The 21,781-nt window shown below is 53.2% G+C and overlaps 1 protein-coding gene across 5 annotated transcripts in view; it reads right to left on the bottom strand.

Moving 5' to 3' along the window:
* Window positions 1-21,781, bottom strand: part of Prdm16 (PR/SET domain 16) — a 320,426-nt gene that overhangs the window by 13,961 nt on the left and 284,684 nt on the right. For 3 of the 5 annotated variants that reach the window (XM_029476236.2, XM_029476238.2, XM_029476240.2), the window contains exons 6-12: window positions 17,875-18,085; window positions 15,934-16,081; window positions 15,262-15,415; window positions 10,221-11,637; window positions 7,176-7,260; window positions 4,640-4,809; window positions 4,048-4,125 (exon numbers count right to left, since the gene is read on the bottom strand). In XM_029476236.2, the coding sequence (XP_029332096.1) occupies window positions 4,048-4,125; window positions 4,640-4,809; window positions 7,176-7,260; window positions 10,221-11,637; window positions 15,262-15,415; window positions 15,934-16,081; window positions 17,875-18,085 (2,263 nt within the window). Of the gene's footprint in view, window positions 1-4,047; window positions 4,126-4,639; window positions 4,810-7,175; window positions 7,264-10,220; window positions 11,638-15,261; window positions 15,416-15,933; window positions 16,082-17,874; window positions 18,086-21,781 lie in introns of all 5 variants that reach the window. The other 2 variants (XM_029476235.2, XM_029476241.2) reach the window with 1 other exon arrangement.

Here is a 21,781-nt window from a genome sequence, read left to right as displayed (position 1 = left end):
GTTTCTGTCCCTGTTGAGCTTAGAATACTCAGGGCCGCATTTATTAACTTTGCCCTTGGACTCTCAGAGCCTGCGAATCCTCTGGTCCTTGGATGCCCCATAAAAACCAAGGAAGTTTAAGGCCCCAGAGAAAGGAGGCTACTCTGAGAGGGGCCCTTCTGTCCCTTCCTCCAGGCATGTGACCTTCCCACCTTGAACTCTTGTGTCGCCCCCTTGTGTATGGCCCCCTTCTTCAGTCGGTCCCTCCAGCCTCCAGCTTTGTCTGAGGCCAGGCTCCCCTTGCTCCTGCTATACTTTTAACTGCCTCACCAGACTTGTTTGTCACAGGTCTGGGCCTCTACTGTATCCCAGGGAGTCCTGAGTGGCCTCTGGGGCACATGGGTGTCCTTGGACACAGCCTTTCTTCCACAGTCTGGGACACAATGTGACTCACATGACCACCTGCAAAATATGCCCGGATGTGACTCTTGGTTTGCACAGCCTGAGCAATATCAGGTCTTGGTCCTGCTTGCTCTGCAACCCCCTGTGGATGCAACATTTCAGAAGGAATTTCACCTCTCACCTGCTCTCCCCACACACCCTAAAACATAGCGACACCTTGACAGGGCCAGGCCCAGCTCTTCCTGCTTTTTTTTGGGTGGGTGGGGGGTGATTGCTCAGGAAAAGAAACCTTGATTTGTATCTGCGGAGTAAAGCCAAGGCTAAGCTGCTCATGGGACTAGGAGTTCCCTCAACAGCACGAGTCCCCTGCAGATGCCACCGGTCACCTAGGCAGCCCTGGTCTGGCCTGCCTGTCCCTCGGAAGCATGTACATATAGCTCTTTTTTTTTCTTTTGTTTTGGTTCCTCAGGAAATGCAGAGACCTCTGACAGCCCCTCTTCCTATGCAGCAGCACTGGCATAGACCCCCTAAGCATGGGAATGCTGGGATGGGGAGGGAGGTTGGAGCGGCAGAGGCCTGCGCAGAGCTCTGCTTGCAGGGTGCTGAATGTAGCCTCTCCTTGTTCTAATCTAAATAAATGGCCCAGGCAGAGACGTCCACTTGAAATTTAGGGGAGCACAGAGCCCCAGGGCTGTGAGGGAGCAGAGTTCGTTCAGCAGCTGGGCTCTGCACTGTGAATAAGCTGACAGGCGGCTAGGGAAATTTACAGCTGTGCCGCATAAAGCAACACGCCATTGTGCTCGCAGAGAGGAGAGGGCACAGGCAGCCCGACAGACAGCTTTGGGAGGACCTTGCTGTGACCATGCTGTGGCCGTTCCAGAGACGTGAGGGATGCACAGGGCAGGAGAGGGTGAAACCAGACCTCTCATCCTGATTTCTGGGCTGAGTAGCATCTTTCTTAAGACATAGGAAGGCTACAGCCAGCCACCACTGCTACATCATTTTAAAAGTGAGAACAGATAAGGAAAGAAGAGAATTAAAAATGTTCTAAGAATAAAAACAAATAAGGAGGAGTCTTGCAGGAGCCACTTGTAGCCCCCGCTGGACACCAAGTCGGCTTTCTTAATATAAGACACGGAACAGGAGCTGGGGAGGAGATGGGAGGTGTGCGTCCACAAAGCAGGAGTCACGGGCCTGATCAGGAGCTCCAGGTTGGTCCTGGAAGGCCGGCATCCAAGTATGACACAGGCTACACCCGGCAGCCAAGAAAGTCTCTGTATCAAAGTTGGAAGGAGGTATACTGGGGGTTCAGTCCTTTTGTTCTCAATTCTTAATTTTTCTATTTAAAAATATTAATTAAAAATGTAAATGTGTAGGGTGTGTGCATGCATGCATATGTGCATGTGCATGTGTGTGCATTCCTGTGTTATGTGTAGAGTGTCGTCCATTATTGCTTCCCCCCCCCCCACTTTGTTTTTCAGGGTCTCTCGTTGGGTCTGGCTAGACTGGCTAGCCAGAAAGTTCCAGGGACCCTCCTGTTTCGGCCCACGTAGCACTGGAACTAAAGGGCCACACAGCCTTGCTCAGCTCTTCTGTGGGTACTGGGATGTGAGTGCAGGTCTCACGTTTGCAAGACAGTCTTCTCCAGCCTCAGTTGGTCAGGTCTTTCTACCTCTGCCATCTAAGTTCTGTAAAACCTGCACGCTGGCGTTTTAGGACGTAAGAGTGTCTTTAGGTATGTTTTCTTCAACTCCAGGAGAAGACGCCAAAGCCAGGATAAGTTGTGGGCAAAGGGCTGTCCCCTGTCTAGAATGTGTAGGAAAAGCAGAGGCCATCCCAGAGGTCAGGACACAGGGACATGCGAGAAACGGAGAAATTTCCAACAGCGTCCTGATAACTCAAGGTAACCCTCTTCATCTGCCTTTTGGAGGGCCCCAGCCTCTGCAGAGTACATATACCGACATGCACACACAGTGACCATGCATATGCGTATTGACACTAAGGTGGGTGTCATACCTAGGTGGGAGTCGAGCATCCTTGCCAAGCCCTGTGCAATGGATTCCTAGGTTGGGCTATACATTCTCCAGTTCCAACTTAAACTCTTTCCAGTTATCAAAAAGAGACTAAGCAAAGTCCCTAGCAGTATCAAGAGGCACGCCGCACGCTTTAAACCCCTTGGCGAAGGCCTGCCTCGAGCCAGATAAAGCCAGGATTTGCAACACAAACTTGCAAAGCAATTATTGTTACCAAAGTCGAAACTCTCAGATTGGAGGGAGCAAAAGAAATCAATGATAATTAAATTCTTCTATAAACACGGCCCCTACCCTCTGGGGGCTCTTAGCGCGACACGCTGTCCAGGAGTCGGCTCTCATTACAGAAAAAACACAGGGCTCGTTTCTGGGCGAGGACCAGACCAAATAAATCTTTCTGTTGCTTGCCTTTGTTAAGTTGTAAGTCACTATTTTCAGAGAGCAGACAAGGGGGGCTGCATGTCAGGGACGGCTGGGGAGCATGGGACACAGAACTAGAAAGAGCGGTCATTTACCGGCACAGATGTGGGCCCGTGGCCACCAGGGATGCTCTGTGTACCCCAGCGGGGCTTGGGGATCACACCACGTACACACCCACATGGGATCCCTGCCACAGGGAGGGGCACAAGAGGAGTCCTCAGGGCTCTATCATCACGTGGCTACTTCCTGGTGGCACAAGCTATGTGTGGGCACGGTACAGGAGTCTAATGTCATCGGTCTAAAAGCAAGCCAGACTCTTTCTTTCCCAAAGCCCTAGCCAGCCAGACACACCCCAGAATGTGTTGCTAAACTGGTCCTGGCAGAGAAGTGGCCATTTCCCTGTTTGTCTCAGGGTGACAATTGCCCAAGTTCGGTTTTAAAAGGCCTACTCCCTGACGGGGAGAGCATGACAAGAAAAGGCGTCCTCCTCAGACCTTCTTGAGCAAAAACAAAGGCTCAAGGACAAAGAGGACAGGGACCCGGGTCAGAAGAGTAGGCAGAAGTGGCCTTCGGTTCCAACCCTTGAAGAATCTCAGGCCATGTTTAAGCTATAGCCCCTCGTTTTTGACACAGGGATCCCCTGGGAGGTTGTCCATGTCCCAAGATACTTTGGTAACACATGCGTAGTCTCCCCACTCAGGGCTCCCCTAGGGAATCAAGGATACCCCATATTTGTTAAGAGCTCACACGTGGGGAGGGGGTGGCTAATGGTTCTGTGGATAGTGATGTAGGAATATCATAGATATGGGCCATGACAGAGATAGGACTAGGTGGGGGCTGGCTAGCTAAGGTTCTCCCAGAGACCTGTGGAGACTCTAGCTTCAAGTCACACCCCTCCCTGATTTTGAATGCCTGCCCTGGTTGACACTTTGGATACAGGAGACAGGCTCTCTCACATCCTCTTTTGGGAGTATGGAAGGAGATCCATCAATTTCCTGGATAGTCCCTGCCTTCTCCTTACATTAGAGATGGAGGGTGGTGGGCCAGGAGATGGAGGTGGAAAGTGTCAGAGCCAGGCCTCTGTCCACTGTCCTTCTGGTGGCCCCAGCCCTGTGGGTGGATCTGAATATAGGCATTTCCTTGAAAGAATGGGACTACAGGCGCACACAAACTAGTAGGGGGAATCCCTCAGATACCAACACGACGTTGTTCCTACCTGTATGGCTGTTCCCCCGTGTGTGTCCTCAGATGTCTTGTGAGATTTGCAGACCTGGGGAAGATCTTGCCACAGTACCTGAGGCAGAGGGAAGAGAGGAAGGAGAGGTTTTAGGGTAGTCCACACGGTCCCTTTCCAGATTTCTGTTCATCCTGAGCTCAGCTCAGAGGCTTCCTACTGGGGTCTCGCCAGCATCCTTAGCATCGCTACTCTGCCCTGAGCCCAGACATCTCACAAAGCACAGAGTGTTGGGACCAGCGTCATGCCCTCAGTCCTGGGAGCCACAGTGGCTAGGATCAGCTAGGGAGCCCGGGAGCATGTACTCCCAAAACCGCAAGCAATGGCTGCAGCACCAGGCTCACCATCCTTCCTAATACTGTGCCCAGGCTGCGCAGCTGTTCTCTGGCCTCTGAACTTAACTAAGCTGCACGCTGGGCCTAGATAACACAGCATAGAGGACAGTTCTAGAAGCCTACCCAGATCACGCATGCGCAAACGCGGCGCCTGTCCGCTCAACCTGCGCTTCACCGGGACTGCAACTCTGGTGTGCGGCCCCTTCCCACCAGCCCCCAAGGGACCCTCGGTGCTTCACCTGCACGTGTATCTCTCCTTCCCCTTCCTGAGGATGGGATCCGAGAGCGTTGGGGGTGGGGAGCGGAAGTTGAAGGGGTGGTGAGGCAGGGGCTGCAGGGAGCTGCCTGAGTCGGCCTTCATGGCTGCAAAGCTTTCCAGCTTCTCCGTCATGGTTTCTATGGCTGACATCTGCGGGCACGGAGAGGGAGAGATCGATGACTCAGCATAACTGCCGTCTGTCTTCAGAGAGTGTGCACCCGGGGTCCCGGTGTCTAATTATTATCAATAACCCCTGGATGGCCATTGGAATTAGAGCCACAGCTTACTCTGCTCTTGTCCTTCTTAGGATTGGGACTATAATCCAGGGTCATCTGGAGTGGTCTTTTGAGTATGGTAGGCAGAATTTGGTTAAAACCCCAGGCTATGCAGGCTCCATTGAGACTTAAGGCTTTGGTGACTGGGACCTTGAAGCTGTGCCAAGGGAACCATGGGAGGCTCTCTTCATACCTCTGCTAAATGTCTATCCCGGAAGGCAGGTTTTGTCTGGCAGACCACAGAGATGGGGGCAGGTGAGAGAAGCAAAAGAAGACGGGGTGGGGCAGGTACCACTGAAGACAGAGGGAAAAGGTTCAGCCTCTCAGAGTGCCGTGAGTGTTGGGAGAAACTGGGCCTAGATGAAGACCCCACTGCACACACCGGCGGGACATGGATGAATGAGGAGACAAGGTATCACCTCCCGATCCAGGCTCCCGTCCATGGCCAGCTGCCTCCTGGGAGTGTTTATTGCTTAGTGCTAGCGCCAGACACAAGGCACTTGTTCACTGATGTCAGAATCTGGGACCCAGCTGCCCATGGTTGAACAAAGGCTGCATGTCACATGACTGTAATCCTTCTGCATGACTCCAGCCACGAAGCCCTTCGGCACCTTGTTGGGATGCCCAACGCATCATTGTGGACTGTTTGCTGGGCACTGACAACAGGGAAGGGAGGGCTTTGTACTGCCGCTACTTGGAAGCCTCATAACACAGTGGCAGAGACATTTGGTGTCTGGGGAAACAGCAGTACAGCCGTAACAGAAGCCCACAGAAAGCAGTTAATGGGTGGAGACTTTGCCCAGCTACCGTGGTGCGGCCTCCCCATGGCCACTGGACAGCTCTGTGCAGGCAACAGAGATACAGGCTTTGCCTTGTTAATAGAGGACTGACACATGACCCTCATCAGAACATACCACATACACTTTCTGTGTCCGTGCTCACTGGAGATGGAACTGCCTGGCTCTCTAGGCTGCTACCTGGCCTCTCTAGTGCCTTTTCCAACACCTGAAAGGTGGGTTCTCAGGGTGACACTGAGGCTCTTGGCCATAAGTCTTAATGATAGCTTATGGATATAGCACTAATGCCTGTTTTGTGGAAACCCTCTTTGCATGGTTACCAGGCTCTTCTATCTGAGTGACACAGGCAGCCAAGCTAGCCTCAGACCATTTAATTGGTGACCATAAGTCACCACCTTTTTGCCTCTTCATCCTGGTCTGGGACACAAGGGCAGGCAGAGGAGGTAGGCCCATGGGAGCAGTGGGCAGGAGGGACAATGGGCAGCTGGCCCCCCACAGGCCTCTCTTCCTCAGGCCGGGTGGGGTGGGTCCTGCCTGCCTGGCCTGCTCTGCCCCATCAGACATTCCCGTGAGCTCCTAGTACAAACACAAACACCGGATACGCCTGGCTGCCTGGTCGGCTTTTTCCAGCCGGCCCTGGGAAAATTGGGGGAAGCTATTAACCAAACTCCGAGGCCCCGCGGAACAATGGGAGGCTCTAAGTTTAGCTGTGAACTCAGCCAGGGTGCAGGTTTCACAGACTGGGGCTTACCCAAGGCGGGAAGCTCAGAGAAGAACAATGCCCCATGCAGGTTTTTTGGCCTGAAGATTCCCTGTTGGTGAGGGAGGCTTAAGGGCTGTGACCTGCAGCTCTCAGGAGGGGGGCCAGACCTTATGCAGTGAGGACAGGGGTCTGGGATACTTGAAGGACTTTGCCTTGGGCTGTGGGTTCCCCAGGAGGCATGTGGCCTGGGGACACAGGCCGGGACATTAGCAGGATAGAGGGCACTATACCTGACTTGTAGATTGCTTGCCTTCCCTTCCTGTCCCTAGGACGGTTCCTTCCTGCTCAGTCCCCCCCCACCCCCCACCCCTTCTCACGAAGACCTGCTCTGGTCCTTTCACTGAAGAACGCTAAGGTATGGCCTACTGCAGGATTACTAGCCCCAGCATCTGTTTCCTTGTGTCCAAAACTCTGCTCCTCTTGGCACCTGTATCAGTAATACATCCCTTCTTAGGGCCTGGGGTCCTTGCAACTGTGGGGCTCCTTTGGGAGGAGGCCTTTAGACAGACCCAAGTGCTCCTTTATGAGAACAACCCTTCCCTATGTGTTCCAGGTCCAAAATGACCTGTGGGATCTCAGAAAGTCCCCTCTGCCTCTTGGGAACCAGAAACTTAAGTCCCAGAGCCTGTTCACACAGCGTCTCTAAGTACTCCCATCTCAGAGGCCCATAGTGGTTGTTACCTGGGGGTGGAACAGAAGTGGGGATGGCCGCAGGTACTTCTCTTTCAGGACTCCCACAGGGTCCGCCACCTTCCGCTTTTCTACCCTGCTGGACGGCAACACAGAGGGTTACATACCCCACCGAGCCACTTGCTCCTCAGTACCACACCTGTGCTGGATTGACCATCAGACCAATTATATATGGAGGTGGCCACGCAGTTATCCAGCTAACTCCTACCTGAACTTCAATGGGCCTCCAGGCCAGTGGGGCAAGCCCCAGCTGCTCACTTACCCAGACTCCTCAGTTCCTCAACTGCATCTTTATCTAATCAGTGATTTTTCCACACACCCCATCTCCCCTCAAACAGTTACCACCTCCTGTGTTTGTTGGAACGTTTTTATGCTGGAGTCTAGAATGTTCTTTGAAGGCTCTGTGTGCACCAGCATCCTGCTTGCTGGCTTGCACACCTGTATGGTAGGTGCTTCCCTCAAGGTCTCCAGCATACCCACAAGTTACTCTGCATCACCCCAGGGCTTATTGCCTGTACCCCAAATACCCTGCCAGAAACTGGCAGGGTACACTTTGCCTATTTTGCTGACAGATGTGGGTGACAGATTTCTGTTCTGGGGAAGTTACCAGAGACTCCCTACAGCAGCCAGTCAGGTTGTACCTGAAAACCTTCAATGGCTGCTAGAGACTGCAATGCTAGAGTCTTCCTCAAGTGTTGGCGACAACTTGCTAAACAAATCTTTGTGGTCAGTGCAGGTGGTAGCCGGGTCCTTTCTTTCACCCCCATGGTTGGTAGAAGTCCATGAGGTGTTTTGTTCAAACCTGCTGACCCTCTTGCTCCCAAGGATGCCCGAACAGAACAAGTTGTTCCTATCCTCTTGCTGCTGAGGACACAGGAACAGAATAAGCCGTTCCTAGGTTGCTCACCTGTACCCCACCTGGGCCCCAGCTTTGAATCATTTTGCTTCCTTCTATCAGTTGAAGCCTTTGCCTCCCTGCCTTCTGAGGGACAGCAGCAGACATGGCAATGTGACTGCCAGAGGGTCACAGCAGCCCTGGGTTCCCAGGGGAGACCCAAGTCCTGATGCAGGGACAGTGAGAATATCAGGCAAAGAACTGGGGTGACTATGGGATAGAAATGAACACTGAGACACTTGGCTATTGGCAACAGTTGCCAGCCTGGGGCTGCACTCCGGTAACCAGGGCCAGCCCATTGCAGGGAGGGGTCTCTCATGGCAGGAGTTCAGCCTTTGAATTATCTAGGGATGCCGGCAGTGGCAGAGAAAGGGACCCAAGTGGCAGGAGGAGGGCCCCAGTGACCCAGTGACGGTAGCAGATGCAGGCTGAGCTATGAGTCTGTCTGAACCCAGTATGTGGCAGCTCAGGGCCCTCCTTAAGGTCAGGCTGCACCTGCCATCACCTCAGGGGACCCTGGAAACATTTACTGGACCCATTTTGCAGAGGACTGTCTGCAGAGGCGTGTCCAGCCAACTCTCCAGTGCCCACAGACCTTAGGTCCTAAGGACAGCCATTCAGCCTAGCCTCTCAACATTATGAGTAGAGACCACATAAAGGGGGCTCTGGGGTCCTGTGATCAGTTGCCATGACTCTCTTTTCCCGGACTGACCATATTTCCTTGCAGCTTACAGGAAAATGTAGGAGGGTCTAACGAATTTGGTAGAAGGGATGGGCAGTGGGTAGAAGGAAAGGCTGAGAGGAGGCTTAGGCAAAGTTCCCTCGGTCATGGGATCTAACCAGAAGACTATTTGTCTCTAACTACCTATGTCCTGTACAAACCCAAGGGGCAGCAGGTACCTCTTGCTTCCTGTCTCAGTGAAATACCAGCCTCCCTCCTCTCTTTCCCTCTCTGGAGCCTTGACACTTCCTTATGTAAACTGTTGGGGGCACAGTTTTAAAGAAACACCTTGATGGGTATCTTTCTTGTTTCCTGGGATTACAAAGCCAGAATCCTATAGAAACCAGAAGCTTGGTCTGGGTGGGGAATGTACAGCCTGGGGCCAGAGTGGGTACCTGTGGAGAGGTAGCCATGTCCCCTGGGTGGGTATCTGAGGGAAGGTGGCTGTGTCCCCTGGGTGTGTACCTGTGATCAGAGGTGGCTGTGTCCTGTGGGTGGCACTGTGGAGTTTGCCTTACTTGGGATTTCCTCACAATTTTATCTCCTCCTCACCTGCTTACCTTTTTAAGAACTGTGAGCCCATCATCCCCTCGGCCCCATCCTCACACCATGGCCAGCTCCAAGGAGACAGCAGGCACCCAGGCCTGTTCCCTGAACATCTCTCCACACATGCTCACACAGGTGCACTTTGTGCTTGACAAGTACACAACCCTCTGCTAGACCACCCGCTTCGTACTCCCGGGGACTCCCTCACATGGCAAAGCAGGTGACATATACTTGCAGGAGTGCTGTCCAGACATGGAACCCATCCCTGCATTCTAAGCCCACTTGCCTCTTTGGAAGGCTCAATACCTTTCCATACATCAGGGAGCAGACTCAGACTTGCCCTTCATTGGAACCAGTATCAGAGAGGCAAGAATTCCACCCTACCAGGACCAGCAACTCCTTTGATTTGCTCTGGGCTACCAGACCTCCCTCCCACCCCCACCCAGTGTGGCTCCAGGATCGGGTGAGGCCACAGGGCAGTCTCCGGGAAGGCAGAGCTGCAGGGAGATTGACAAGGGCTCAAGGCAGAGTCGAGTGCCCTGGCTTTGGTGGGAGGCAGAGACCTGCTCCAGAAAAGATGGGGGAGGTGCTCTGGATGGGGTCTAACGGAGAACCTCAAGATAGGTTAGAAGATGCCTGAGTTGTAATCAGTGCAAGGGAACCACACACGTCCTAAAGGTGGCCTTCCTAGCGGGGGCTCCACCTGAAGGAGCATGGGATCCCCATAGGCCAAGGCGTCTCCCTGATGCCAGCAAATGCACACAGAAGAGCCTTGAGTTAGGAGATTGAGAAAGCAAGATAAGCAGTGTCCCTGCCTAGCTCCATAGATATCACCTGGTGCTCCGTGGAGAGCAAGGGAGGGCCATGTTAATACCTGTAGATGGGATCCATGAAGAACGGTGAAGGCTTAGCGTAATGCAGGGAGGGCTGCTGGGGCAGCTGTGCTGGGCACACCTTAGGCAGCCCCTCACTGACCCCCGGCTTCCGTTCACCGTAGACATGGTTCTTCCGAGGTTCACGGCTGCCTCCGTTCTGGCTTGCCCTGGCCCTGCTGCCGATGCTCAGGTCCAGCGGCTGTTCCTCGCCAGATGAGGGGACAAGGGGGACCTTGGGTGCGAGCAGGGCGGGTTTGGCCTCTTTTGGTTTGGTGGTGAGATCGAAGGGGCACTCCGCACTGGGGCCGCCCACCTTGAGGGCATCCCGGGGTGACTTTGGCTCAGCCTTGACCAGCAAGTTGTGGGCGAGGGCTCGGTCCGTAAAGGGGTAGAGGGAGTGGGGAAAGTTAGGCAGGAATTGGAAGGGGAACACAGAGTGGTAGGGTAGTGAGCCCAGCTTCTTCTCCTGCATGCTCATGAAGCCAGGACCGAAGTATTTCTCTGCGATGGATGCGATGGCCTTGATGGAGTCGCCAGCAGCTCCTGAGGCCGTCAGCAGCTGTTCCTCAGGTGGTGGAAAGAAGGAATGCTGTGAGTAGAAGGCCGGTACCTCGGCCACACTGTTCATGGCCCCAGGGGGCACCGATGCACCCCCAAACTCAGGTTTGCTCTCCGCTGGCTTCCCCTTGTCCTTGCCTTTGTCTCTGTCACTGTCCAGGTCGCTGTCCAGGTCTGACCCCGTGCCCGTGGTAGTGTCCAAGTCTGTCCCGGTCGTGGTGTTGATATCCTCAAAGTCACTGCCATCCGACATGTCAGGGCTCCTGTTTTTGACCTTCTCCGCATACGCGTCTTCCAAGCGGCCATCAAATTTCTCCTCTGGCCCGGTGGCCGCTGTGGCACCCTGGCTGCTATTGCTGACCGCGGAGACGAGGGGCAGGGCTGGGTTTCCCAGCGGGCTGGGTAGTTTGGCGTCCTGCGCGTGGTTCAGGGGGCTCTTGAGCAGCGGCGTGGGAGGTAGCAGAGGTGGTCGTGGGTACAGGGATGGAGGAAAGATGCCCGGGAAGCCCGGAGTGAGTGCGGGGAAGGCTGGAGGGGCAGCCGAGAAGGGCAGGCTCCCAGGATGAGGTCTGGAGGGGAAGTACTCGCTGAAGCCTAGGCCCCCGTGGTTGAGGGTCGGGGAGGGTTTTGTCTTATCCATCATGGGGCTGGGGGTCAAGGGCAGGCCTGGGGTGAAGATGCTGCCAGGCGTGTAATGGTTCTTGCCCTCGCAGAATCTCCGATGCTTGTTGAGGGAGGAGGTAGTGCTGAACATCTGCCCACAGTCCTTGCACTTGATCTGCGTCCTGCAGTCAGCGTGCATCCGCTTGTGCCGGCACAGGTTGGAGAACTGCGTGTAGGACTTGTGGCAGACCTCACCTACAGCACCCACAGGAGGCAAACACAGAGTGAGATCACCAGGAACCCCGCAGACAGAGGAAGGTAGGGGTGGTGCCCAGGTATTCCATCCCGAGGCTGTCCCCCAGGGACCAGATGGGACTGGCAATAACCATGCCTTTCCCTGTGGTCTTGACCATGTGAACCATGGCGCCTCAGCCTTCTGTGGTGGGAAGCTCGACATCCTTATTGGTTGCTGATTCTCATTCTCGAATATGGCTAACAGATACACCAAGCTTGGGGAGGCTGCCTGTCATGGTTTGAATATGCTTGGCTCAGGGAGTGGCACTACTAGGAGGTGTGGCCTTGTTGGAGTAGGGTGTGTCACTGTGGGTGTGGGCTTTAGGACCCTCATCCTAGCTTCCTGGAAGCCAGTCTTCTCCCAATGACCTTCAAATGAAGATGTAGAACTCTCAGTTCTGCCTGCACCATGCCTGCCTGGATGCTGCCATACTCCCACCTTGATGATAATGGACTGAACCCCTGAACCTGTGAGCCAAAACCAATTACATGTTGTGCTTGATAAGAGTTGACTTGGTCACGGTGTCTGTTCAGAGCAGTAAGACCCTGACAGAGACTGTCTGTGTGGTCCAGGCTGGGTGAGGGCAGAGCGAGGGTCCACAGCACCAGTCTCACTGGTGGCTAGGAGAGAACTAGCTCAGAACGTCTACATGACTTGCCTCAAAGTAGTGACCTCAGTGATAGCTATTTCTACAAGGTGAGCAGTCCTGCTTCCTTGACTAAAGTGTCCTTGCTTTCTGCCTTTCTGTCCTAAATGCCACCAGGATGTCCCAGCAGTCCTCGGGGACCCTAGAGTTAGGGCCTGGGCTGGGAAGGAGGGCTCCTGGTTGTGATTGACCAGTTTGGGGGCTGGCTAACAATAGGTGAGACTCGTCTATGTCCTTCAGGGAAGGGTCTAGGTATCTATGCTCTCAAACATGGAAGCCCTACTAGCTAAGAGCTTCCATCCTGGGGCGTCCAGCAGGGTCTGCTCTGGCTGACAGACACCAGGTGATCTTACAGGGCAGGGGAACACCAGCTAGATCTCACCCTAGCCCAGAGGCTCAGAAGACTCCACAGTCATCTTCCTGAAGCCTGGGAACTGAAGGCCAGCAAAGCCCTTACCCGTCCTTTTTCCTTCTCCACCCAAAGAAAAGGAGGTATATGTGTTTATGTTGCACATTCTTTCATACACTTACACTCTGTCTACTCATCTCTCTTCCCACTGACACACTCACACTTACACACACACACACACACACTGTCTATCCTTATCTCTCCCCTGCCCCCTCTCTCTCTCACACACACATATACACATACATACATAGATACACACACACACACACACACACACACACACACACACACTCTGTCTATCCTCATCTCTCTTCCCACTGACACACTCACGCATACATATACACCCCCCACATATACACACATACACACAAACACTCTGTCTATCCTCATCTCTCCCCTACCCCCCCACATATACACCCTCCCCACAATACACACACACACACATACACACACCCTCTGTGACTCCACACAGGACAGCTTGCTTTCTGTAGCATGGTAGAAACAGTGATCTTAGCCTGTCTCTTGCTCTCCTGCCCTCTGCAAACCCCCATCCGTGGCTTCAGCCGGGCTGTCTTTTTTTCTGAGGTTATCATACACTTTAATCACAATATCTATTTATACTAGCTGCCCTGCCCTCCTGGTCATCATGGCAGGACATTTTCTGGCTGAAAGGAGACAAATTTCGCTTCATTTAATCAAATCTTCCCTTTTGGGGATACTGTTCTGGGAGAGGCACCACATTTAGGTGGGCTATAAATAACCTTCCCCTACTCCTGGTTGTCCACAGGGAACCACAAGGCAGATCCCAAGCTCAGGTTACTTAGACAGAACAGACAAGCAACACCCCTGAGACCTCTGTTATATTCCTAGACATCTCCTGCTACCGTCACTGAAAGCAAGCCTCCCATTCAAGGGCCTTCTGGGACAGAGGGACCCTTGGTTCCCACCTATTACTCAAACTGAGGATGAGGGGTCTGTGGTATGTGGGTTGCAGAGACACCTGGGCGGGTCCCAGGAAGAGTAGGTCCTAGCTAGACATTAAGAATGACTGCCAGACAGCTCAGAGCCATCCAAAGAAGGTGGCTGTTTCAGGAATGGGGAGAAAGTCCTGGCTGCCGCATTATGCTGGGTTTGAGGAGCAGAGAGCCCAGTGAACCTACCAGAACAGGAAGGGGCCCTGGTCAGGAGCTCACTTTACCTCTGGGATATGTGTGTAGGTATGCACAAGCATAGGCATGTATGCATGCTTACACATGTGCGCACACCAACACACACTTGTGTGTATTTGGGGGCAGGTAATAGTGTCAACTCACTAGCTCATACCACACACTCTCACACACGGGTACGTATGCCTTCAAAGGTTCTTTGTTTTTTTTTTTTTTTTTGGTTTTTTTTTTTTTTTTTTTTTTTTGGTTTTTTCAAGACAGGGTTTCTCTGTGTAGCCCTGGCTGTCCTGGCACTCACTCTGTAGACCAGGCTGGCCTCGAACTCAGAAATCCGACTGCCTCTGCCTCCCGAGTGCTGGGATTAAAGGCGTGCGCCACCACGCCCGGCCAAAGGTTCTTTTCTGGAAAGTAATCACAGGAATGGCTCTGTGACCCAGACTCTCTTTGCTGCCCTCTCATTCACACATGCACATCTGAGCTCCCTGGTCAGAAATGTGCTCTCTTCGTCTCTGCTCGGTGAAGTGAGGATGTGGGGGGTCCAGACACTGGTTGTACACCCAGGTTTCAGTCGTCAGGTAGACACAGAGTTTGCTGATGAGCAGGTGGTGCCTGGCCACCCGGACCTGTTCTCCATGTAACAGATCCTTTTTTTGGAAGGCCATATCACTGGACACCCTTTACTGGACTGTAGTCTCCCCCACCCCCAAGTTTCCTACATCCCTCAGGCATACTCCATGGTCCGCAGAATGCACACAGTGATGTACCTTGAGTTTCACACTTATCCCGCACACTTGTGTCAATCCAACTGGATGGCGTGCTCACAAGGCCTGTCTGTCTACTTCTGGGGATTTCTTTTTAGTTAGCTATCCTTGGTCAAAGCAAGGTTGCAGAGATGGGCTAGACCACAGACAGAGGAGGGGTCAAAGATGCCAGGAGATCCCTAGGAGATACCATGTTCAGCACATGCCACCTGTGGATGGGTGCATTTGGGAGTTCCCTAGGAGACACACTGCTCAGAGCATGTCAGCTGGGATAGTCATGCTCAGAGATCTAGCTGGGGCTTGGCCAGCATGGGATACCAGGGAGAGCTGGGTGAAAACACGGGAGGACAATAAGTAGCCCCTTCTGCAGAAATCTCCATCATTAGACTGTCCTTCACCTACTATCTTCCTCTAGTTATTGCAAAGAAATCTAGAGGTATGGGGAGGACGTGGGATGTAGGAGACGTGGGAGAGGAGGCGGCCAGCTAACAGAGTAATGGTGTGGTGTCACATTCCCTCTACCTAACTAGGACCAGCCATAAAGGCGTCTGGATGGAGGAGGGTCCTCAGTGGGGGCCAGAGGGGCCAGGCTGGGCACTCACATATGAATGGCTTCACCGTGCTGTGGATATGCTTGTGCTGTTTGAGGCCAGAGGATGTGGCGAAGGTCTTGCCACAGTCAGGGCAGGCATGGGCCCGGGCACCGACATGCTGTGAGCGGATGTGACGCTGGAGGTTGCTGGGGTCCGTGAACACCTGGGGAGATACAAGCCATTAGCGAATGCCCCTCCTGAACTCCACTGTAAGCCTAGGGGTACGAAGGCGGGGCCCTGCCCCTCTTTCTTGCTGCTTTGCACTGAGCTGGCCGGGATACCTTTTGCTGTAGTAGGTATTCCCAGAGGGCCTTAGCAGGGTGCTGGATCTCTCCAGCCTCAGTTACCCTGCCAGTGGCCTCAGAATGCCGTGGCCCCAAGGCTCCGAAAGATATACATTCTTTTGTAGAACACTATCCTGGGTGGTCTTTGGTCTGGGGGCTTCACCCCGGAACCCTTGTCATTGCACACTGGTAGGGGCACAGGACTGTCCTGGAGAAGATACAGCTCTGGTCTTGTGTCTGTTTCCTGCAGAGCTGTTGGTTTCAGGGACTTCCTGTCCTTCCCAGTAACAAAGAGGAACCTAAGGACCTCAGGGCATCTAATCCACCACACCTCATCTCCTTTCACAGCAGGGTGGAGGGAGGTGAGCGCATGCTCCATGGGGCGGGCGCCTGGTACCTTGACACAGTTTTCACATTCGAAGCGCTTGCCACTGTCGTGAGACATCTGGTGGCGGATGAGGTTGGACTTCCAGTTGAAGGCCTTGGGGCACTGGTCACATTTGTACTCACGCTCTTCTGTGTGGACGATCATGTGTTGCTCCAAGCTGTGTACAGGGGATGGGAATCACTATAGGGTCCGTTTGTCTGGGAGAGGAGGTTTTTCTACCCTGTATGGCTTGTTCTCCTGTATGTGGCCCCTCGGAGGCCCCATCACACTGCAGGGAGATTGGAATGCGTGCAAACTCTACCTCTGTCAGGTCATTGGGACTAGGGCAGAGGAAGAAGCCAGTGCCTGTGCTACCTTCACTCAAGGCTACCCCACTCCCTAGCCAGCCAGGGGCAAAATGGAAACCCTAGTCACTTGTTAGATGATCCCAACTTTAGGGCTAAGTTTGGGTCTGATGCTGTGGTACACAACTATAATTCTAACACCCAGGAGGCTGAGTGAGGCAGGTCAGTTTGGAGCTTGGGGCCATCCAGTACCACACATCAAGACCCTATCTTGAAAAAATAAATAACAATAAAAATCTCAGCTTGGGCCCAGGAGTAAGAGCTTCAGGGTGGCAACAGTAAGACAGGGCCATGGTTCAAGGCAGCCCTCTGAGAAGCTTGCCGGCTGAGCACATACAATCGAGGCACGGTGGGGAATGCTAGAGAGGGTCTTAAATGAGATATGTCACAGTGGTAAAACAGCTGCTGGGGATGGGGGGGGGGCGCTCCTCTTGGCGGCACTAGCAACTCCTAATCCCCTCCTCCCTGGGGACTCTGCCTCTTCTGTCCCCGGGATGACCGTTAATCTTCATGAGCAAAGCAGTAATATATCATGGCCCGTTAATTACGGGGCCCAGCCATCCGCGTAGAGCAGAAACGCCTGCTCCTCTAGCTCCCAGAGATTGTATCTTTTCCCTGTTGTTAATTGTGATTTATGTGTTTATGTAAAGAAAACACGGACCCTCCTCAGCCCTGCTCTCTTGCTAAGCGCTCAGGCGGGGATCTGCCCACGCATTTATTCACAGTCATCTGTTCAGGGTGGAGGGTCTGCTGTCCCCGGGGAGTCCGTGATGGGATTGGTGGTAAATCCCTTGTAATCACAGACCTGTTAGCGGCCTGATGGGATTTTGCTCTGACTTTGCAAGGTTGTCCAGAGCAAACTCTTCAACGCAGGGGCACTTAGCCTGGAGAAGTTACCAGGCTCCTCCACTCCCCGGAGCACTGGGGCCAGAGCTCTCAGCTCTTCTACCCCCAGCTGAGGATGCTCTTTTGTCCCAGGGGTCATATAGGTCCCAAGGCCCCCAGTGCTTGGATCCTCAACCCTGCCTGGCCTCAGTACAGAAAAGGGCAGGTTGGGATGGCTGCCACTCATCCTGAAGTTCCCTTTGCGGCTACCTCTGACGTCACCTCAGGCAGGTAGCTGCCATGGGGTGGGGGTGGGCAAACCTCACAAAGGAAAGCCTTGCATGATTGTGTTCTGGGTCCACTAAGAAGGTCTGTACATGTCCAGAGAGCCAGGCTGGCTTATATCCCCTCCACAGTGGGTACTGTGGCCCTGCACCTCCCAGCCTAGGGCCTTATTGCAGAAGTAGCACTGGGGCCAGCCAGGTGGCCAGACCCATGCTTTTTCTGTCTTCCAGGCTGTCTCCGCAGCCCTGATAGTGTAGGGCAGTGGTGCCAGCGGCCTGCCCGTGGGTCTTCCTGCCAGGGGCCAGGACCTTTATGGTAAGAATCAGAAAACGTCTGTGGCTTCCAGCCATGTGCACCCCACATGGTTCCCAGTTCAGGGAGGTAGCACACAGGAGCCCTTAGTCTCTCAGCCCTAGAGGCCAGGCCTGACAGGGAGGTGGGCTGGGGAATCACAGGGGCTGCCAACTGGAGGTGTGGGAGGCGGGGCGGGTGGCACCTGTACTTGTTGGGGAACATCCGCTCGCAGTCCTTGCACTCATGCGCTTGCCCATCGCTGCCCACGCCAAGGCCCTCAGGCTTGAGCTCCTCCCCTAGGCCCTCGTAGAGCGGGGCCCCTGCAGAGCTGCACGCGTACTTCTTGTGGCGCCTCAGGTCCAGCCTGCACTGGAAGAGCTCATCACACTCATCACAGCGGAATGTGGGGTCCTCTGCAAGACAGAGGGCAAAGAGGTGGGCCAGAGAGCCAGACACCCACCCCTGGATCCACAGGGGACCACAGAGACCCAGCCCATCCCCATTGCCTGCCTCCCCAGGGCTTCCATCCACCCTGGGCTACTCCTAACCAGCTTCCTTCCAGCCCTTGTCCTGGCTGTCCATGGGTGCAGAGGTCACAGGACAGATGAAGCCACACAGGAGGACCCCATCCCTCCATCGTGGAAACACTGAGCAAAGTCAGGCTCCTCCCTGCCTCCCTAGCGGCCACTGTGGATTCAAGGAGGCCCTGCCTCAGAGCGGAGAAGGAAGCCAGGCCAAAGAGCTTTGTTTATGAATTAGGAGGAAAAAAAGAAAGAAGGCAGAACTCCATCGCATATAATAAATTATTGTCGTCAAGGTCAAACAAATTAAAGGGGGGCAGCTATTATTAAGTTTATGAGGCAGCATCCCGAGCACAGTGCCAAACCAAACAATTAGCCTGGAGCTGTAACCGGGGCGGGGTCTCTGTGCCCTGCCCCGCCTTCCTGCGGCTGTAGGCCCTTCAGCTTTCACCCCCCCCCCCCCCCCGGCCTGGAGAGAGAACACCTGCTCTCAGATCTCGCACAAAGAGGGCTTATGCGCACATGTGAGCATGAGTGTGTGCATTTTGGGCACACTCTGTCGTTGCATGTGGATGTGCACGCTCACACACTACTGTGTTTGTGGGAGTGTCTCACACGAACTGCATCCGTGTTTGCAAAGCCACATGTGGACGTGAGTGCGTGCCTGGGCGTTTGCACTCAGACATTAGTGAGTGGGTATATGTACATCTGTATGCTAGTTGTCAGTGTGGGTACATGTTTATGTATATAACTACATGTGTGATGTGTTAGCATGTTTTTATATTTGAACACACATGTAGCATATGCATATATATATATATGCATAAAAATTGGGCATGTATGCATTCACGAATACCTATGAGTGATTCTATATATGTCTGTTTGTGGGCTATGTGTGCACGTGTGTGTATGTTCTACACATCTGAAGACACAGATGATTATTTGTGAGGTGTTTGTGTGTACATGTATGCATCTGTGAATATGCAGGTGTATGTTTGCATGCATGGGCATGTATTAGGGAATCTGCATTTGTGTGTGAATATGTGCGTCTGTGTTTTTGAATGCTTGTATGTGGGAGGTATGCTTGCATCCGTGTGCATGTGCAAGTGTGTGGGAAGGTGCATGGTCATAAGGACTGGCCTGGTACCCGGCGCTGAGCAGGGACTTACGTCAGGGCAGGGGTGGGCTTGCTGCTCCCAACCCCACTTCCCACCAGAGAGAGACTCCCACCTTAACCACAGAATGTTTTCCGACTCTGCAGGACATGGTTAGCTTCTCTGTGCCCAGAACAGCATGGAGTTCTGAGGAGTGAGCCTCTCCTCCATGGAAGTATTGTAGTCCTGGGCTGTACCTGGCAATCCTAACACCGGGTCCCCTGCAGAGCCAGGTATCAGAGGCACAGTGGAGCCTGTGCACTGATACCCATGTAATACCATGCTTACTGGTCATATCTGGGTGGCAGGGAATGGGCATGTGTATGCTTAGGGATGACTGGGTGGGCAGTACTTCTGACCCAGATAATCCAATTACTGCCAGGGGCTAGACAGCCTGGCCTCACTGGCTTACCTTAGCCATATCTCTTTTGGGGGGTGGGGGAAATGAAACTATGGAAGGAAGTGCTATGGGTCCTTTGGGTAAGTAGAATTCCTTCCTACATAAAGTCCTGCTGTGTTGTGTTGTGCTGTGCCCTTCTCTGCTGAGCTGGGAAAACAAGGACTGTATTCTTGCCTTGGCTTGGAGATCTCCACCCCTAACATCTCCAGGGAAGGCCCTGAACTCCTTCTTAGGTGTCAGAGTGGGACAACACAACTCACAGTTTGGGGTGGAGAAGAGGCAGGCACAGGTGACTCACACACACAGTAACCACTTTCCATGTCTACAGAGGAATCAAATACAGTTCAAAGGAGCTCTTCTCAGAGCAGCACGGTGTGAAAACTGTGAACCGTAATGCCCATGAGGAGGCTTGCTGGGCACTCTCAGGGCAGGCAATATGCCAAGACCCTCCACCCAAGATGGACCCTTCTCTGGAGATGGTTAGCTGTGTTGGGGGATGGCTCTGTGCACTGTTGCAGTCTGGATGTTGCTGTTGTCACGATTAGCTGGAGCCTCTTCTGTCTCAGAGATGTGTAAAAAATCATTTCCATCACCTCCGACTGGTTAGTAAAGAGCCAATTCAACCTATAGTCAGTCAGGCAGAAGAGAATAGAGCAGGCCTTCTGATCCCAGAGTGTTGGGGGTTGGGGGGAGGTCCCAAGCAAGAAGAGAGAGGCAAGAAAGAAGAGAGAGAAGAAGAGAAGGACCTGGAGGATAGATACACAGATCGTCAGGGAGTCGCCATGAGGACACACAGGGAACAGAGTGCGCCAGGGTTGCAGGTGAAGGACCAGACCATGTGGCTGGGAAGTCCCCAGCCATAGGTGGTTAGATAGCCAAATATCTGCCCAGCACAGTGCCTGCAGCTTGTTAATGAACTTATTAGGTCTCTGTGTCATTCATTCAATAGCTAAAACAGGCTAGAGCAGGCACGGAAACGCCCTGTTGTTACTTGGGAGCGAACAGGGGTGAAGAGAAATCCCACGGAATCACTTGTGCACAGCTGTAGTTGGCCTTTTTCACTATTTGGGAGTGAGATGCAGGGTACCAGGGCTCTGACTTCCCACAGAGGGCTATGAGGGCAACAGTCAGATCCTCTGAGAATTCGAAGGTGTTCACGGCACCCTTCATGCCACCCCTGGTCTTCAGAGTAAGAATCCCACAAGAAAGGACCCCGTGTCTAGGCACCCCAGGCACATGCTATCACAGAATCTGTGTGGCTCCACAGAGCTGCTCCTGAGAACCAAAAGGGAATGGATGTGAGGATCCTGGAGTCAGGAATGAGACATGCTTATGTCTGTTAGTCTTTCTAGAATCAGAGAGGAAGTCTCTGTAGTTCATGGGGAACCAAACATCATTAGCCATCTCTCTCGCTGGCCAAGGCTTATGGTTCTGACTGGGAATTTGGCCTTAAAAAACTATTTTATTTTTAAATTAAATCTAAAAAGTTGTCTTTAGGCAGGGTCTTACCATGTAGCCCTGCTTGGCCTAGAATTCTCTATGTGGACTAGGCTGGTCTTGAACTCACAAAGATCCATCTGGCTCAGCACCAGGCATTGGGATTAAAGTCATGTGCCACTGTATCAGGCCTGTGCTTAAACATATATTTAAATGTAGGGATTCAGTAAGAAAATTCAGGTTGGTTCTTACTGGGATGATTTAAAGATCACCCTGGAGGGTGGGAATGACCTCGGCGGCTATGCTATCCTCCTCTGGCCTTCAGCGTTTTCTGGACTTGAGCGTGTGTCTATAGAAGGACAGAGCTGGGAACAGGACATGCCTGGGCCTAGTCTTCCCAGGTGAGTGCGGTGGGAGAGCCCCTGAGATTTTTCTAGGCAGGGAGGGTGGCCTTGGGGACACACCTGGGGCACTCTACAAGATATTTTCCCAGCACAGAAAATTCCATGTAAGGAGCCACCGACAGGCAGTTTATAGTTAGTGATGTTACGTCTCTTACAGCCCGTCACAGCCTGCGTCTTTTCTGTACCCACGACA

This window comes from Mus caroli, unplaced genomic scaffold, assembly GCF_978045245.1.
Source record: "Mus caroli unplaced genomic scaffold, Mus_caroli_1 scaffold_6, whole genome shotgun sequence".
In the NCBI taxonomy this organism is placed as follows: Eukaryota; Metazoa; Chordata; class Mammalia; order Rodentia; family Muridae; genus Mus; species Mus caroli.
The sequence above is the reverse complement of the archived record's forward strand: the minus strand, read 5'-3'. Positions and strand labels throughout refer to the sequence as shown.